Here is a 19,561-nt window from a genome sequence, read left to right as displayed (position 1 = left end):
AGTGTGATGACTGCAGCAGTATAACACGATGAACATCCCTTTTTACAAACGCCAGATGTTTTAGAAGAATGTCCTCGTTTTCTGCCTGAATTAGATAATCGTCCAGGTATGGATATATTTGAATATTTCTTTGCCTGCAAAATGCAATTACTGGAGCCAGGAACTTTGTAAAGACCCTGGGTGCAAAAGATAAGCCAAAGGGGGCAGTGCAGAGAACTGGTAATGCAAGTAACCTGCTTTGAAGCGGAAGTATCTTCTGCAAGATTCCCTGATTGGGATATGCAGGTAAGCCTCTTTTAAATCTAGAGTTGCCAACCAGGCATATTTGCCTAGCATAGGAAGTAACTGGTGAAGAGTCAGCATCTTGAATTTTGGGATGTCCAGAAAGGTGTTTAGAGTAGATAAATCCAGAACTGGACGCCATGATTTGCCTTTTCTGGGTACCAGGAAAAGTCTTGAATAGAAACCTTGCCCCTTTTCCTCTTCTGGTACTAGTTGAATAGCCCCCATGCTCATGAGGGAAAGTACTTGTTTCTGGGCCTCTGCCCACTGATTTGGGGGCAGGTCTGGCCATCCATTTGGAATTGGCAACGTGTGGAAATGAAATCTGTATCCCTGGGATAATACATTTAAAACCCATTTGTCCTGGGTTTCAAGTTGCCAGTTTTTTGCATGAAGAGCTAGTTTTCCCCCCAAAGGGGCAGCTAAAAGGTAAGTACTTGGTAAGTGTAAAGGGAAGTCATTGAGACTGCTTACCATAGGGAGGTGCCTTGTTGTTTCCAGATTTGGAAGACGAGGCACCCCATTGCTTTGTCCTGAAAGTCCCTTGGGACTGAAACCTGGTGCCTTTGGAATGTCTGAGTTTGACTTGAGTGGCTCTCGAAGGAACTGGAAAGGAACAGTTCTTAGTAGGCCAGTGCCTACTAAATCTTGGAGGTTGCACTTGTAAGAAATCTTTCACAGTTTGCATAGATTTAGCTTTATCTTCCATCTTTTTTAGAACTTCTTCCTTATTACCAAAGAGACAGTCCTGTTATAAAGGAGCATCCAACAATTTTGCTTTACCATGATCAGGATCATTTTTGGCAGTGGAAGCTTTAACCCCTTTTGGACCCTGAGAAATAGTTTCTGGGTCTGCAGCGGGGTTTTTGTAAAAAAGTTATGAGAGTCTGGAACCTGTAGTACCTGTCTGGCTTTACTGGTGCAGGGGGTAAAGAATCTGGAGACAGACTGGATTCAGAAAAGAATCAATAATATCAAGCATGGGGGGATAACCAAGGGCCTGTTCTGAGGCAATAGAAGGAAATCTCTGAGCCTTTTCTTGGATTCTGAGTAATCCTGGCTCTCCCAATGGAAATGCTCCCTCATGGTGTGTAGGGTTTCCTCGAAAGAGTAATCCCTCAGGCGGTGAGGCTGAAGGAATGGACTCTTCAGCATCAGAGTTCTCATAGGGAGGGAGGGAGTGAATAGCCCCAGTCAGAAGAAGAATCAGAAGAAATGGAAACCTGATCAGAGGAATCATAATCAGTGTATTGCCTAGGTCTTTTGTCAGGAGGGGGATGGGAGCCCCTTATTAAAATAAGGTCTTCGGCCATTTTAAGCATCTGTTTCTTTGGCATGGATGACTGTTCTGGAGAATATTGCACTTGTTTCTTTGTCTTTAATGGTGTTTTTGACTTTGCCTTTGCTGCTGTAGTACCTTTAATTGTAAGCTGTGAAGGTCTGAAAACACCCTCAGAAGCTGGTGCCTGCTCAGCGGCTCTGGACCCATCTGAGGGTATATTTTCCGTAGGCTCAATTCCTTGAGTTTCCAGAGGCCTCTGTGTCTCCACGTGGCTGTCAGTTGCGGCCTGTGGCTCTGAGGTAACGGGTGTCAGGTGCTGCGAAAGCACCTCACTGAGAACCGGCAACTGGCCTAGAAGAGGCTTTGTCATCGGTTTTGGACCTCGAATGCCTGTCTTTTTCTTTGTCTTTGCGTTTTTTATACATTCCGGTCGTCGGCTGCTCCAACGGCATTATGTAATTAAATCTTCGTCCAAAATAATGTTAAGCAAAATCAAACCGACGTTTAATAGTGCTTTTATTGAATCTAGCACAAAACCGATAACTAGTAACATCGTGGTCAGGGACTAGGCAAGGAATGCAGTAAGAGTGAAAGTCCTTACGAGGTATTTGCTTCCCACAAGAAATACAATTATTAACTTTTACTGAAAATGGTCTGGAGCAAGAAAAAGTTTCCCCAACGGGGTACTTAGCTTTATTGAAGACTTTGGTTCTGAAATTCAATTTTGAAAATCTCAGGAGTAGGCCGACCGGCACTTGCGAACTGCTTATGCTTCGGGCACCGCGCGGCAAGAAAGACAGAAGAAAATGGCACTGGTTGCAACTTTTATACCCCTGGCGCACTGACGTCAGGGAGGAGGCGACAGCAACAGACGCCAGACCAATACTTTGCAACTCGGGCCGACTACGGATCGCCTGCCAGCAGGATAACCAGAGTGTAATGACTGCAACAGTGAAACACGATGAACATCCTTCTTACCCCCATCTATTGAGTGCCCTGGAATCTCTATCAGAAGGGGTAGGATTTTTAGCAGTAGATGCTTTAATACCCTTGGGACCCTGAGAAATGGTTTCAGGATCCGCAACAGGATTTTTGAAAAGGAATTTGTGGAAGTCAGGAACCTTGTAGTATCTGTCTGGCTTACAAGGAGCCAAAGGCAGAGAATCAGGAGCCATACTAGATTCTGAAAAAACATAATCAACAATGTCAAGGACAGGAAGTATAGCCAAAGGCCTATGCTGAGGAAGAAGAAGAAAATCCCTACGTCTCTTTTTAGATTCAGAGAAATCCTGACTTTCCCAGTGGAAATGTTCCCGTAAGGTATGTAAAGTTTCCCCAAAAGAAAAATCCTCAGGGGGAGAAGCAGAGGGAATGGAATCCTCTGCATCAGAGTCCTCATAAGTAGGTATAGACAATTCCTGTTCTTTGAAAAGTCAGAAGAAATAGAATCCTGTTCAGGAGATTCATAGTCACCGTCCTGCCTAGGCCTCTTAGAAAGGGGGGGGGGGGGTTGGCTAACCCTGATCAGAGTAATTAAATCTACAGCCATTTTGATAATTTGTTTTTTAGGCATAGGGGCCTGCACATGTGGCCTAGGCGTCGGTTTTTTTTTTTGGACATAGGTCGAGATTTTGGCCTTAGTTTTGAAGATGTTGTCGGTCTAATATACAAATCTGTAGGTCTGAAAACACCCTCAGAAGCCAGTGCCTGCACAGAGGCTCCAGACCCATCCAAGGTAGACACATCCGCGGGTTCCATAACTGAAGCATCTCTCAGCATACCGGACTCCGAATGGGTCTCAGTAGAGGCCTACGAATCAGAAGTAGCAGGTATCAGGGGCTGCAAAAGCACCTCACTGAGTACTGGCGAACTGGCGACTGGCTTAGGAGATGCGTTGTCGGCAGTTTTGGACCTCAAAGGCCTGTCTCTGTCTTTTTCTTTGCATTTTTTTAGGTATTCCGGTAGTCTGATTGCTAACCGACGACATTTCTGGATAATTAAAGCATGAGCCAAAATATTTAGAAGCAAAAATGTACCGTTTATAGTGCGTTGATTAAATAAAGCACAGAACCGACAGCAAGGTACGTCATGATCTGGCCCTAGGCAAGGAATACAGTACAAATACCTATCACATGTACATATGTACATATGTAGTACAGTACCTATCTATGTCAAAGAGAGCTCATTAACACTCAAGAAAAATCTTGATGATTGGATGGGTAATAGGAAATTCACCCCGGGGATCACTTCTGTGGTTCTGCTTGACAGGGGCACAGGGAAATAACTTCCTTGGATGGCGAAAGCCAGGGTACATTTTTGGCTAGGCTTGTATAGGCCCTACAGCCAATAGCCTAGTACCTACCTATGAACTGGAAATCCTTATGAGGTATTTGCTTCCCACAAGTAATGCAATTATTAACTTTTACTGACATTGCTAAGGAGCAAGAAAAAGTTTCCCCAATGTGGTACTTAGCTTTTTAGTTTAAGACTTCAGATCTGAAACTCGAAAATGAAAATTTCAGGTGTCGGCCGACTGGCACTTGCGAACTGCTTCTGCTTCGGGCACCGCGCGGCAAGAAAGACTGATGTAATGGCGTCGGCTGCATGTTTTATACCCCTGACGACCTGACGTCATGGAAGAAGGGACAGCAACCGACACAGGACCCGAGACTTTGATAATCAGGCCGACTGAGGGCAACCTGCCAGCAAATTACCCAAATGTAAATGACTGCAACGGTGAAAAACGAAGAACATCAGTAGATAACATAAAACCCAGTACCATGAGGTATTCAATCACTTTGGTTTGCTTATGACCTGCAAGGTGCAACAGATGAGCCTGAAAGCTCTGTACCTTGTTTGGAGGCAGGAATGCTTGCAGTGTCCATCAAAAACATCTCAGAAAAAAATTATTACTCAGGAAGGTAGAAGGCTTGATTTCTGTATGTTCAGGGTGAATCCCACTCTGTGAAAGAAGTCCATAAGTCACATCCACAGCACTGTTCATCTCCTCCTGTGACCATGTCTGAAAAAGGCAGCTGTCCATGTATACGAAGATATGGACGCCCTTAACTCTGCATAAGGCAATCACTGCAGCTAAGTATTTTGTAAAGACCATGGGCACAGTGGCTAAACCAAAGGGAAAAGTTATGAGATAGCAAAAGCCCCATGCTAAGAACCCGAGGTAGTGCCTGTGGTCCTGATGCACAGGGACATGGAGATCGACATCTTCCAAGTCTATGGTGAGAACTGAGGCTTTTGCAAAGGGGGAGAGCAGGGCGTAAACAACCAGCTTCTTGAACTTGGGTAACTTTAGATATTTATTTATTTTACATTTGTTGACTGGGAGAGTCTGACTAAATGCATATTCATTTTCAGCGAAGACCCGGGAAGAAATGCTCCACAAATCAATTACAAGCAATTATGAGTAAAACAGTAGCATTCATATTTACACAGACAGTATATAAGCACAAAGCTTTAACATTAAATATATTGTATAAAAGCATCTTTCATGATTTTATACAGTTAGAATGAGACAGTAGATCAGCAAGACGCCAAGCAGGATAAGCTACATATGTAAAAAAGTTTGCATCTTTTGCAATTTTATACAGATGGTGTGAGTACAAGTTTGCAAGGAACAAGATTATTGAAGTAGGTAAAACAGAGTTGAACGGTGAGGTATCTACACCAAGTATAAAAGCAAATGTTAAGCAGCGAAAGAAAAGTTTATAGAAAAAAAAAAAGAACCTAGCAGGGTTTTAGTGCCACAATATGTAAAGATACAATCATCTGAAAGGCCAGGCTTAGAAGTGACACAAAGAGGAGGCTAGAAATATAAGCAGCAGTTCCTTAGTAGTAAAGTTCAGAAACAGAGACTAGTAGATTAGAGAAGCGGGATGATATGACTGGTGAGTTTAGGCTGGGGGTGAACATAAGCATATCCACGTGCGTTTTAGACGGTCCTTGGAGTCTTTTAAATGTAACCTTTGAAGGAAGAGGTAGTCCCTTGCTGTGTTTTTACTCTCAGTAACCTTCATCAGTGTTTTCTCACTAGAATGTAGTTGTCTAGGCTTAGTTTGCAATGTTAGTAGGTTGGCCAGTGCTGGGATTTTATCTGGAAACAGTATTAGTTTGTGTGCAAAGGAAAGCTGATGGAAGGTTAGAAGACTGGGAAATTCGAGCCAGTCAAGTTGTTTGAGGGAATGGCAAGGGTGGGATCGGTAGGGTGCACCAGTGGCATATTTGGCAATTTGCTTGTAGCAGGTGTTGAGCTTGGCCATTTCTGTTTTGGGTAATTTGGTGAAAAAGGGAGAGGCATAGAACAGAACAGAGAGGTGAGTTTGAGCAATAGTTGTCCTGGCAGCTTGGGTTAGAAATTGTTTATTTTTATATAGACTGCCCAGTTTTTTGTGGATGTTTTTAATGGTCTGATTTACATGTAGATCAAATTTGAGATTATCAATGATCATACCTAGTAGTTTAGTATGAGTGTCTGAAGCGATAATAGTCCCATCCCTGGACACAATATTAAATGGACTGGGTATTGTGGTTGATTTGTTTGATTTGTTTGAACTAAATAGCAGTTTTTTTGTTTTGTTTTTTTTTTTTGGGGGGGGGGGGGTTCAGTATTAGGATTTTGTTAAAAAAACAGGCAACAATAGTTTGGAAGACTTTTTGGGTGTTGGTGTGGAATTCCTGGGGGATCTCTGGCTGTACAGACTTGTATTGAGTCATCTGCATATTGTATGACAGTTGGACCTTGACAGATGCTGTGAAGATTATTAGTGAAAATGGAGAACAGGAGGGATCCTAGAATGGACCCTTGTGAAACTCCTGTGGTGATGGGTAGTAGTGAGGATAGGCTGTTGTGCCATAAGTATTTGATTTGGAAAGGTTAAGCACGGGCCTACATGTAGCCTCTTTTCTGGTCTTGGAAAATAACTTTTTGTATTGACTCTTTTTTTTAAAGGGATCTAAAAGTTTGTTTTTTTTTTTATTTTAAATCTTGCGGTAGCACCGGGGATTTGGGGGGGGGGCTTACACTGCCACCTGCACCACTGTCCGATAATCTGTAATAGCAATTTACCCTACATTAAGGGCTTTGAAACCGGGAGGCAGAGAGCGATTCTGCCTGCTATCCAGGAACTAAAGGGGTTGGGGCTAAGATCACAGGGATTACTACGCTAATGGCGCTGGGTCCCTTACAAGCCTAGCATTTATCCCCAAAAAGAAACCACAGTTATCACCTGTCACCCCTGTCAATGAGGGACACAGGTGGAACCCCTGGGACAAATTTGTGGTTTCCCATCCATTCACCAAGGTTTCACTCGAAGAGGGTCAGCAACATACTCTGACATGTATGACAAGTCTATTGCAGAGACAGGGCAGCCTCTGGGAGATAAACCTCTCTCCAGCAGGTTTTGTTAAACGTCACATATTAGATTCAGGCCTTTCAATTGGGTAATGCAGAAGGAGTCTGACTTACAGATATGAAGCATATCTAGTAGGGGAGGGTCCGAGATTGCTTTATAAGCGAGACACATCACCTCTGAGTACGATACAGAGTAGAGTGATAGTGATTTGAGCCTGTCCACATAGGACGGGCATTAGAGGCCATGGATTCTCTTTGTGAGGTATTTCTGTGGCCTTTCCAGCTGGTGCAAGTGTTTGGAGAGGTAAATGCCAAACGGGGCGTTGTACTCAATTACTGGCCTAATGAGGGAGGAGTACAGGTAGGTAATAACCTCCTTTTTTCTGGAAGCAATCCGTTTACTTATGAGATGAACTAAGCAAAAGACTTTTCTGACCACTGTTGCTACACGTTGGTCGAATGTGAGATTGTTGTCAACCTGTGTACCCAGGTCTCTTACCACAGGTTGTATTGCTTAGGGGGTTGTCGCTGATGTAGTAAATCAGTAGGGGCCATATTTTTGCAGAAGATGGGGGGGGGTCACTTGTACTTGGTCCTATTCAGTCGTGGCTTTTTCTTGTCAGAGGTTGAAGAGGAGGCCCAAGGTTTTCCCTTTACCTGTGCCTCCCAGCTTTTCACGAGTTGGTCTTTCTTGCTTTTGACTTGCTTCCAATAAAAGAAAGCATAAATTCTTGCCATAACATGGCTTGGAGTATGAATAGTTCACTCTCTATTACTTCACCTCTTTTCTTCCTTTGCTTGAACACCAAGGCTGTAGGACTCTCAGAGCGGGTCTTTGTCAAAAGGGCATTCAGCAACTGTGCTTTTACATTTGCTGAAGAGATTACAGCCTCATCCAGGCATGAATCCTACTCACTATGGCTGTTGCTGCTTTCCTGGATGCTGCATTCACACCACTTTAGGGTATTTTGCTGCCTGACTAGCTGTCGAGATAAGCTTCAAACAGTTTTGCTCTAAGATCAGCATTAGATACTTCCCCCATTTTCTTTCCAAGGAGGTCTAATTAGAGACACCCGGAACTTGGTCGTGTGTGTCTGCCAGCTGACACCACTGAGGCCAGGGCAGCAGATGTGTAAACTTTCTTCCCAAACATGTCTAGTTTCTTGGGTATTAGGTGCACAGATCAATTTGGACCTGGTTTGGGGAGTTAAGACACACTCCCAAATACACAGCCTAATACACTCACACAGAGAACACACACACACGTACGCGAGAGACAGGAAAGATGGTGTTTTTTCTAGGCCCAACCCCCCCCCCCCCCCGCACGCTCTCTGTGTCAGTTAAAAAAAAAAATAATAAGAAAAGGGAACATATAGGTAAAATAGTCAAAAAAGAAGTTCACTTACCCAAAGTTTAGCAGAGAGCACAGATTGCAAAGCGGACTAGAGTGAGGCAAACGAGATCGGGAGGAAGGAGACAGGGGGCATTATGGGTAAGGGGAGGAGCTTTGAGCTCTAATCAGATGCTGGATATGCGGCCAAGCTGGATCAGAGGCTGATCCGGTAACCCACATGTTGAAGATCAAATGAAGACAACAACTTCAGATTAAAGGTTCGCAAACATGTTTGTACACAAACACATTCCTGATGTTATATTACTTGGAGCAATTTCAGAGTAATTTATACATCTCCCATGATGTCTCGGAATAAAACAGGATTGTAAAACACATTTGTAAATTCATTCCCAATATTTTTACCTGGACTAAGTTTAAGAAGGGACTTAGGCATTTTACAAGATGCTTTTAAATACAAGAACTTTGAAGAATGCAAGTACAAATTCATGATGCTCCTACCTGGACCAGGTTTATGCCTGGAATAAAGTTCTTCACTTCCTTGATGAGTTTTACTTTATCTTCTGCTTTGATTTCAGTTAGCTTGACAGTGAAGCTGGTCTTCTCTTTCTTGATGGGTGCAGCTTCCTCTTCTGCTGCCTAGAAAAATGCACAAAATATGCCACATGAACAGTTAACATAAGCCATTACAACAAAGCTAAGCAAAAACTTTGTGTCCTTTCAAAGGTACGTAAAACACTGAAATCAACAATGCTCTTTATAAACATTCTACTGTATGTGCAGATTTCAAACAGTTTAATTTTTTGTGTTAGATTCAGTCTCTAGGGATGTAAGGGGTGGTGATTGTAAAAAATTGTTTTGAGAAGAGAAACTTTTTGACAGCTTAGGTTCCAAGCAAATAAGCACCCTGGAATCAATGGTAGCATTTGTATTAAGTGTTTTTTATAAGTATAAGGTGTCATATTGTGTAATGTTGCTTTCAAAGTTGTTTTGCTGAAGGTTTTAGATTTTAATTGTTTAATCATCATCTTTCGGCTTTTCCCGTTAGGGGTCGCCACAGTGGATTCATCTCTTTCCATTTCTTCCTATCCTCTGCATCTTGCTGTCACACCAACCTCCTGCATGTCCTCTCTCACCACGTCCATAAACCTTATCTTAGGCCTTCCTATTTTCCTCTTACCTGGCAGCTCCATCCTTAGGATCTTTTTCCTAATATACCCATCATCCCTTCTCAGCACATGTCCAAACCAATGCAATCTCGTCTCTCTTGCTTTGTCTCCAAACTGTCCAACAAGAGCTGACCTAATATACCTATTCCTAATCCTATCCATCCTAGTCACACCGAGTGGAAATCTTAACATCTTTAACTCTGCCACATCCAGCTCTGACTCCTGCCTTTTTGTCAATGCCACTGTCTCCAACCCATATAACATAGCTGGTCTCACTACCCTCTTGTAGATCTTCCCTTTCACTCTTACTGGTACTCATGTCACAAATCACTCCTGACACTCTTCTCCACCCATTCCACCCTGCCTGTACTCTTCTTTTTCACCTCTCTTCCACATTCACCATTACTCTAAACTGTTGATCCCAAGTACTTAAACTCGTCCACCTTTACCAACTCTACTCCCTGCATCCTCACCATTCCTCTACTCTCCCTCTCATTTACACACACATATATTCTCTTAGCCCTGCTGACCTTCATTCCTCTGCTCTCTAGAGCATATCTCCACCTCCCCAGAGTCTCCTCAACCTGATTCCTACTCTCACTACAGATCACAATGTCATCTGCAAACATCATAGTCCACAGGGCCTCCTGTCTGATCTCATCTGTCAACCTGTCCATCACCACTGCAAATAAGAAAGGACTCAGAGCTGATCCTTGATGTAATCCCACCTCCACCTTAAATGGATCTGTAACTCTCACTGCAGTCCTCACCACTGTCACACTACCCTCGTACATATCCTGTACCACTTTTACATACTTCTCTGCCACTCCCGACTTCCTCATACAATACCACAACTCTGCTCTAGGCACCCTGTCATATGCTTTCTCCAAGTCTACAAAGACACAATGCAACTCCTTCTGACCTTCTCTGTATTTCCCCAACAACACACTCAGAGCAAACATCGCATCTGTAGTGCTCTTTCCTGGCATGAAACCATACTGCTGATCACTAATCATCACCTCCCTTCTTAACCTAGCTTCTACTACTCTCTCCCATAACTTCAAGCTGTGACTGATCAATTTTATCCCTCTTTAGTTACTGCACAGCTCTGCACATCACCCTTATTCTTAACGATAGGTACCAAAGCACTTTCTCCACTCCTCAGGCATCCTCTGACTTTTCAAAATTTCATTAAACAATCTAGTTAAAAATTCCACTGCCATTTCTCCTAAGCACCTCCATGCTTCCATTGGGATGTCATCTGGGCCAACAGCCTTTCCATTCTTCATCCTCTTCATAGCTGTCCTTACTTCCTCCTTGCTAATCTGTTTCACTTCCTGATTCACTATCCCCACATCATCCAACCTTCTCTCTCTCTCATTCTCTTCATTCATCAGCCACTCAAAATACTCTTTCCATCTACTCAACACATTCTCCTAAGCACCTCCATGCTTCCATTGGGATGTCATCTGGGCCAACAGCCTTTCCATTCTTCATCCTCTTCATAGCTGTCCTTACTTCCTCCTTGCTAATCTGTTTCACTTCCTGAGTCACTATCCCCACATCATCCAACCTTCTCTCTCTCTCATTCTCTTCATTCATCAGCCTCTCAAAATACTCTTTCCATCTACTCAACGCATTCTCCTAAGCACCTCCATGCTTCCATTGGGATGTCATCTGGGCCAACAGCCTTTCCATTCTTCATCCTCTATATAGCTGTCCTTACTTCCTCCTTGCTAATCTGTTTCACTTCCTGATTCGCTATCCCCACATCATCCAACCTTCTCTCTCTCTCATTCTTTTCATTCATCAGCCTCTCAAAATACTCTTTCCATCTACTCAACACATTCTCCTCTCGTGAGTACCTTTCCCTCACTATCCTTTATCACCCTTACTTGCTGCACATCTTTCCCAGCTCTGTCCCTCTGTCTAGCCAATTGGTACAGGTCCTTTTCTCCCTCTTTAGTGTCCAATCTCTCATACAACTCTCCATACACCTTATCCTTAGCTTTCACCACCTCTCTCTTTGCCATGCGCCTCATCTCCTTATACTCATGTCTACTTTCTTCATCTCTTTGACAATCCCACTTCTTCGCCAGCCTCTTCCTCTGTATACTCTCCTGTACTTCCTCATTCCACCACCAGGTCTCCTTGTTCTCCTTCCTCTGTCCAGATGTCACTCCAAGCACCTTTCTAGCAGATTTTAATTGTTTAATAAATTGTTTAATTGAGTATGCAGAACAGTATATAAAGATTGGCTGACATTTTGTCATTTTATTCTCATGAAGTCTTTGGACGAAAGCCTAAACAAATACTTCCTTGACTGGAGTGCCTTCTGTGGATGTTGTTTTCTGGTACGTACGTTAAATATTCTGAGTTTTGATACTACAAAGTCAAAAAAGTGGGTCTGCATACCAAGTAAACCTGACAAATACACACCACTACCATCAGATTGGCTTGGATCACAAACTTGACTAGTGCTGCAGCAGGTCTCTCAATAGAGGCATAACAGGATGGAATGGAGTACTCAAAGCAAATAAGAGGATGGGAAAGGAGTACTCAACAGAACGCAAGTAATAATATTAAGCAACAAGCCATAAGAAGGTGGAAGCCATACCAATCTTACTTATATTTGTGATCTTAAATGTGGCCATAAATACTGAACAATTGTGATACATTCCCTCGCTCATGGATAAATCCGCATGACCCACACCTGAAGCAATTTACTGAATATTACAGCCACTCCTCCCATTTGGGGATTTGCAAGCTACCCTAAGACTTGAAACTCACAACTTAAAAAGGGATACAGTTAACAAATGTGGACCAAGACAGTTTGTAGATAGACTCCATTCCTGGAATCATTTCCCTGATACCCTGAATTCAGTGACTGGGAGAGTTGCATTGTTTCTGTATGCAATGTCCACAACATTACACATGCTTCCTCCTCTCAGGTTCCTACTCTTTAGCAAACTCTCCCCACGGACGTTAAGGAAATCATCACTTATTCCAAATTCAGAATGCACCTCAAATAAGTACTTGCTCATCAAAGCTAAATGCTCCAGCTTCAACACAGGACATGTAACATAATGGCTCTCTTATCAGTCTTCTCCTGTCTCAAGATTCACTGAAGATTGAGCCACTTCAGAAACAAATGCATCTCACTCCGCTTTTTCATTAGAATGCGCATATGCAGTTTTTTTCTGTATAATTAGTTTGAACTTCTCTGTCATTGTTTACATTTCTGTATTTTACTTGTGAAATGTTTTGTATTTCTTCACCTAGTATGACCCTGAAATTGGTCAATCGTGATTAATGCACTACCCAGATAAACAAATACATATATAAATAAATAAAAATAGTCTCCCAATGAGTGGTCGAGTAAATCTCTGATGACAAACTGAACTAAGCTCAAAATATAATATTACAACCACTTTAAATCTTATTTTGGCGATATTTAAAATTATGTTGTCTACTTTTACAAAAATGGACAGGACAGATTTTTTTGTAAGGGATTTTTAAATCTCATTTTCCCACAATAGTCAATCTTAACCTTTTAAAAAGTAACTCTAAATACAAATTATAAACACCACAAAACTACGAGGATAGATTACATGATAGTAAAAGCACCAAAAGTAACCAAATAAAATGAAAGGAGCCTAGAATTAACTAACCTAAATGATCTATCACTTTGGGTACAAGTCAGAAATTGGGCTGCTATAAATACACTTATACTGCGATAACTTATCTTAAATCCTGTTTTGTACTTAAGTTACAACTTCAGCAGGAGAAGAAAAAGCAGTAATCAACTTCATAATGATAAACACAAAAGAAAAAAAAAAACAAATCCAGACTTCCAAGATTGCTACTAGATGCCTTTTTTTTTTTTAGAGGGATTCCCAAACATAAAAGCATAAAGGAAATACAGGAGAGGAGGTCGACACCAATACCTTAATGGTACAAGCCAGTAACTAAGCAATACATATTTCACAAACACTAAAGAAAGGGTACTCTAAAGCATAAACCTAAAGAATTCAAGACTCCAAAGAAACAATCATAGAAAGGGAAAGGATACAAACAACTTTATGGAGGGAGAAAAAAGTACTAAAAGGGTGGTGTGTGTGTGTACACGCGTGAAGTGAGACCAGTGTGGTTTAAGTAGCATGTATGGGATAATGAACAGACCATATCCACAATCTGGTCCATTATATGCAAATTTTGATCCATCCACCCCCTCCCCCCTTTAGGGTGTCACTTCAGCAGTGACAATCATCTAGAGCCAAGGGTCACACACCACCAGGTGGCTAGCTAGCCCTGTTGTGACATTTGCAAATGTACTACTTTAATTTACAAGTTTCCATTCAACCTTTCAAAAGTGGGGTTTAGGAGAACCCCTTTCCTCCCATCAGTCTTCCACTGGTAACTATCTAAATGGTGGGAAAGTAATGGAAGATGGTCATGATACAATCACTAAGAAATGGGATGGGAAGACAAATTGCTAATAAAATAGCTGAAAAATGGATTGATGATTTGAGCAGAAGTTCAAACTTGTATATCCCAAAGTGGATGTGACCTTTCAACCAAATGATTTAATGGGGACGTGTACAGCCTTACTACAGCTACTGCAAAAAGTGTGCAAAGAAACTGCAGTGGTCTAGGCTGGCTTTATCACTACGTAGGATTCATAGGGAAAAGAAGGAAAGAAGCCAGTGATGCACTTTTATTAATTATAAAACACAAGACACTCATACCCCATTACTCGTAATGCACTGGTGTCAAAGCCATCCGCCAAAAAAAGATCCTGAGCAATCATTTCATCTACACTTCAAAATAAGAAATATTTTATTTAATGATGCTTGGAGTAAGATAGTGATCATGAGAGTCTGAAAGAGCAATAGTCTCTCTTTCTCCTTGAAAACTGGTGCAGACTAATGCAAAAGATCTGTGATTTTAAAAATTCGCCCGAGGACACTAGGACTAGGGATTCAGAAAGTCCCCCTTGAATTCAAATTATGCAAAGGCTCAAATGAGATCATCATTTATTGTTCTAGACATTCCTGGGGAAATATAGCCTGATTAGCTAAATAAATATTTATAAACTGCCTACTATTCATTAATGAGGATGTTGTGGGGAATTTGGTTAAGCCCTCACCTTTTTATAGGTTTCTTTTCCTTTTAAAAATGTTTCTACCCCCATTTATAGGCACTTGTATTGGTTTCATTTCCATAAGTTACTGGCATTTAAAAATGGTTACCTGTTATTTGAAGTTGGTTCTAGTTTTCAATAACGGTTTTTGCCTTGGGAAAAAAAATAAGACTTGGTTCATAGGTTGGTACTAGGCTATCGGCCCTAGGGCCTATACAAGCCTAGCCATAACAATTCCCTGGCTATTTCTTCCCACACTATTTACTTCCCTGGACCCTGCTAGAGCAGGGCAACTGACGTAATGTGATCCCCGGGGTGAATTTCCTTTCTCCCATCCAATCATCAAGTTTCTTTTTGAAGAAGGCCAAAGAGGCACTCTGCTTGACATGTATGGGCAGTCTACTCCAGAGTCTGGGGAGTCTCTGGGTCAGAAACCTTTCCCTCCAACATGTTTTGTTTATTGTGATAAGGTTTAGATCCCTGGAGCGTGTGGCTCTGAGGGATTGGGATTTCTTTAAGTGTAGCATGTCCAACAGCTATGGGTTTGACAAGCCCTTGTATGTTAAGCAGAGATCGCCTCGGAGTAGACGATATGCAACAGAGTATAGCTGGAGTTTTTTAAGGCGGTCAGCATAGGGCATCTGCTTTAGGCCTGTGATTCTTTTAGTGAGGTACTTCTGCGGCCTTTCCAGTTGTTGCAGATGTCTTGAGAGGTACATACCAAATGGGGCGTTGTATTCTATAATGAGTCTAATGAGGGATGAGTACAGTGGGACAATGACCTCCTTTTTTCTGGATGAAAAGCCCTTAGTGATGAGGTGTGCCACATAGAAGGATTTCCTGACTGTTGTGGCAATGTGGTTATTGAAGGTGAGACCACTGTCCACCTGTGTCCCTAAGTCTCTTATTACACTTTCGGCGTTTAGTGTACTGCCACCTATGTTGTAATTCACGGGTACATGTTTTTTCCCAAAGGGGATAACTACACGTTTCTTGGCATTGAGCTTGAACCCATGGCTCTAGCACCAAGCATCTGTTTCTGTAAGGCCCTTTTGTAGAGTATCAACATAATTTGGGGATTCAATAATGGCTCCCAGTTTGCAGTCATCTCCAAACTTTGTTAGCCAGAGTCTCTTAGTGTTGGCTTGTACTTTAGAGAAGTAGATGTCAAACAAGAGAAGTCCCAGGGCTGAACCCTGAGGTACTCCGCTTGTCTGGAGCTGGATTTGGAGTCAGCTACTTTTACAGTGTGGGTTCTGTCAGTATAACAGTTGGCAACCCATCGAGTGACGTAGGGATTAATGCCCAGCTTATGTGGAGACCAAAAATATCTGCAATTCTTTTCCATCAGGGACCTTTCAGAGATCAAAAGACAGACTGAGTACTTCTCCGGCCTCTGCCTCTACAAAACTCAAGTTCTCAACACAATGCTTCTACAAATGGATCAGCACGTATAGTCTCGGCATACCACTAGAGTTACAACTGTCTGCACATTGTACAAAACTGCCTGCTTTCCTGACAACTACCCACCTCCCTAAGATAGTTGGTGCCAGGGTATGCATACATAACAGCAAAAAAGACTCTGCCTGGTCCACTGTCACAAAGGTTTGTAGACAAGAAGGGCTACCATTAATTTGTGATGCAAATGGATCATAATGTGTCTGCAGAGCACCTAAGCAGTCCACATCATTTATAAAAAGTCACACACACAAGCTCTACCACTGTTTCCTGCATGGCAACATTTCACACATTGAGCTACCATGTAAATGCAGGCAATGCAGCTAATGCTAATGTATGTAGCTTCATTCACAGGGTGTCAAAATGTACTAATCCCCAAATGCATCCTGATACTGTACTGCAGACAATGCTGGACATGTGCTAAAGTCCTGCAAAATGATGGCCATACAGAAACCCCAGAGTGTGGTCAAACTGCAGTGCAAGTCCAATATAACATAGCTCTCACACAAACCTGCGAGCTCAGAGGTACCTTACAAAAAGGATACAAGGCTTAAACCAGCCTTGTGCACAGTGTTGTAAAGCCCTTTCCCTCGACACAGACTTCTACAGACTGCTGCTGACAGGTGATCTATGCCTGGCTTAAGCATCCAGAAACCCCACACTTATGAATCTCCCGCATATTCTCAAGTCAAAAAGTATCAGAAATACAAGATCTAGGGACCTGAACTTTGACCTAAATAGAACATGATGAAGAGATAGGTGTGTATCCCAGAGACTGCCCCTCCTATGGATCAGGCCTCCAGTGCTTGTGAAGCTGAGTTTATCTATTGCCCAATTTAACAGCAACTTAGAACACTGGATGGGGACTAAAATTTATACCAGGCCTGTCACCCATGTCCCTCATGGTCACAGATAGCTTATAAATGCCTTGCCATCAATGTCCTATTTGGACACAGGACATCATTATTCTTTCAGGAAAACTTGGATAGGCTTAGAAAGTCCCCCCCCCCCCCCCGGGTCATTAGCCTAGTAACAATCTATGAATCCTCAGTACTACAACCCATGTATTCTACATTCTCAAAATTCCTTCTGCTATTGGTGCATGGGGTAGGGGCACACTATTATGACCCTACCACAGTCTGCAGATGTTCTGAACATGTCCCATGCTACATAAGCTATACTGCAAATAAGTTTGGCACTCATGATACCAGTACAGCTGGACCATGTAAACATACAGCCAGCAAAGAAAGCACATAAAGAAAACCATCTGATGAGATGGAGGATGAACAGCAGGAGCTGCAGCTATACAACCCCCCCCTCCCACAACAGTGCCAGGCACAGTACATGCAGTGAAGATAATTAGGTAACATCTACTCCAAAACTGTGGGTCTTGACCTGAATACAGTGACAGTGCCATGTCACAAAAATGATGCATGTAGTGTTACATTTTAGACAAAACTGATCAGCACATTGATGAGCCACACTATACATCAGACATTCACCACAATGTGCTGTGTGAACTGGATTATAGTCAATGCACACTGGTGGCCAGGACATTAACATATGGCTGTTAATACACCCCTCATGTAGGGGGAGCATGTCATAGAAGGCAGATCACCCTGCAACAAAGGGGAGTCCCTATGTGACTGCAAGACGCTGCAGCAACCACAGTGGTGTGATGCACTAGGTCTGAATTCTACCAGTGACAAAGATGGTGTGTGACTGATACTCTGACCTATACAGAGCCTGGTGGTGATATGTTCTTTCGGTAGGTTGGGTGTCACCGCTGCCCTAATGCAGCAAAGACCATATACTATGCAATAAAGCCCCACACATGGTCATCCCAGGGGCATACCCTACCCATAACTCAAAACAACACTGCCAGAGTGGGTAATCAAGGTGGCAGTTGCAATTCCCTGCATGGAGGTAGACATGGAAACAGTGTGTTCCACCACAGAGCTTGTAAGAGCAATCACTAGAATGTCACCAGACTCCATGTCCTATAACAGCAATCGACACAGAACATCAAGAATGACAACACAGCAATCAGTTCCATGACAGCCTGAATAGCAGGCAACTGTGCCTGGATAATAGCCTATCGCCATCTGCTGATTAATCTCAAGTGCTGCCTACCTCTCAGTGGCCAAATGTGACACAGGACCGTGTCAGGCAATCTTGCAAGGCTGCACAACAGGAGGTATACTCATTATCAGATGCAGTTTACTCATCTGATGCTACAACAGGAACACAGCAGATGCTCTATGCCATGATGGCCCCCTCCCATGACACCTGACACTGAGCAATCAAAATGTACAACCACAGGTTCATTTTTGGGCAGGTCATTACCTTCAGTCTATACTGTGGTTGGATGTCCCGCCAGTGTAACAATAGACTATGTACCTGGTATACATGCCTTTTATTCATGGTCAGTCCCTGTACAGGTGCCATCATCCTGTTTTACTGCCCCAATAGTAGTGGTCTGCCCTGTGAATATAGAACAAGAGACACCAGAGTGAACCATGGGCACTCGTCATACAACTGTGCTCCTGTGGTATGCAGCCTAAGAAAGTCCATGCAGCCAATACACTCCCAACCTATGTATTGCTGCCCTTTAGACATAGTTGAATACTGGATGCTCCTATAACAAAATATAAGCAATATTCATGTGTTATGGCTAGTCTACAGTTTGTATGTGTACTGCTGTTTGTACAGAATGCAGGTGTATGTGGTACTAAACTGGTGCATTAACTACCAAGACCATACTGGTTGATCCAATCTGATGCCACTGTCCACTTTTCCAGAGATGCCAGTACTGTCAACACCCTGTCATGGACTAAAACACTCATCTGGCTTAGTTACCCTGCTACTCCCATGTGCCCTACACCTCCATAGTAGATTTCTCAGACATTATTAAAAAAGTGCCTTTGCCGAGACTAGCATGCCAACAACACATGTAAAACACTGCTGCTGTTTAGGACTACTCCATCTTCACTGCTGTGGCATTGAGACCCAATGCCACACATACTCCCCTAAAAGTTGGTAAGCATCCCTACTCCCCAACAGGTGTCACCCACAAAAGAACTGTCCGGACTCTGCTATCCACCTTGCACTTCAGACATGCAGACAGCTGTGAACACATGACACAGACCTGTAGCCTGTAAACTACAGGGAGGGGTGAGATGACTGTTGGAAATAACAGAGTTATGCCATGGTAAATTCAAAGGGCAGTTATGGGGATATAGTACATATCTTTTTATATATACGTTATGCTTTTCTTAATACCTGATCTTGGAATGTGAGCTGCAAACAGATAGCAAACATTTTCCTCAACTAGGATTTGGTTTGATTTAAGTCGGTAGTAATCTGTGGGGGTGGGTACTTTCTATTCTAAAATGTACTTTTACAGTCCTGTTTATATTGTTTGTCATGAACAGGCTGGTTTAAAATTAAACAATACATATAATTTTCACACTTACTTCTAAGTATATAACAGCTGGTACATTTAACA

The 19,561-nt window shown here is 42.5% G+C and overlaps 1 protein-coding gene across 1 annotated transcript in view; it reads right to left on the bottom strand.

Annotated features, from left to right (window-relative positions):
• MRPL12 (mitochondrial ribosomal protein L12) overlaps positions 1-19,561 on the bottom strand; it is a 339,601-nt gene that overhangs the window by 253,665 nt on the left and 66,375 nt on the right. Inside the window, exon 2 of the mRNA XM_044069725.1 lies at positions 8,785-8,922. Coding sequence (XP_043925660.1) covers positions 8,785-8,922 — 138 coding nt within the window. The remainder of the gene's footprint in view (positions 1-8,784; positions 8,923-19,561) is intronic.

Source organism: Protopterus annectens, chromosome 4.part0, assembly GCF_019279795.1.
Source record: "Protopterus annectens isolate FY-2018-M chromosome 4.part0, PAN1.0, whole genome shotgun sequence".
NCBI classification, from domain to species: Eukaryota; Metazoa; Chordata; order Ceratodontiformes; family Protopteridae; genus Protopterus; species Protopterus annectens.
The sequence above is the reverse complement of the archived record's forward strand: the minus strand, read 5'-3'. Positions and strand labels throughout refer to the sequence as shown.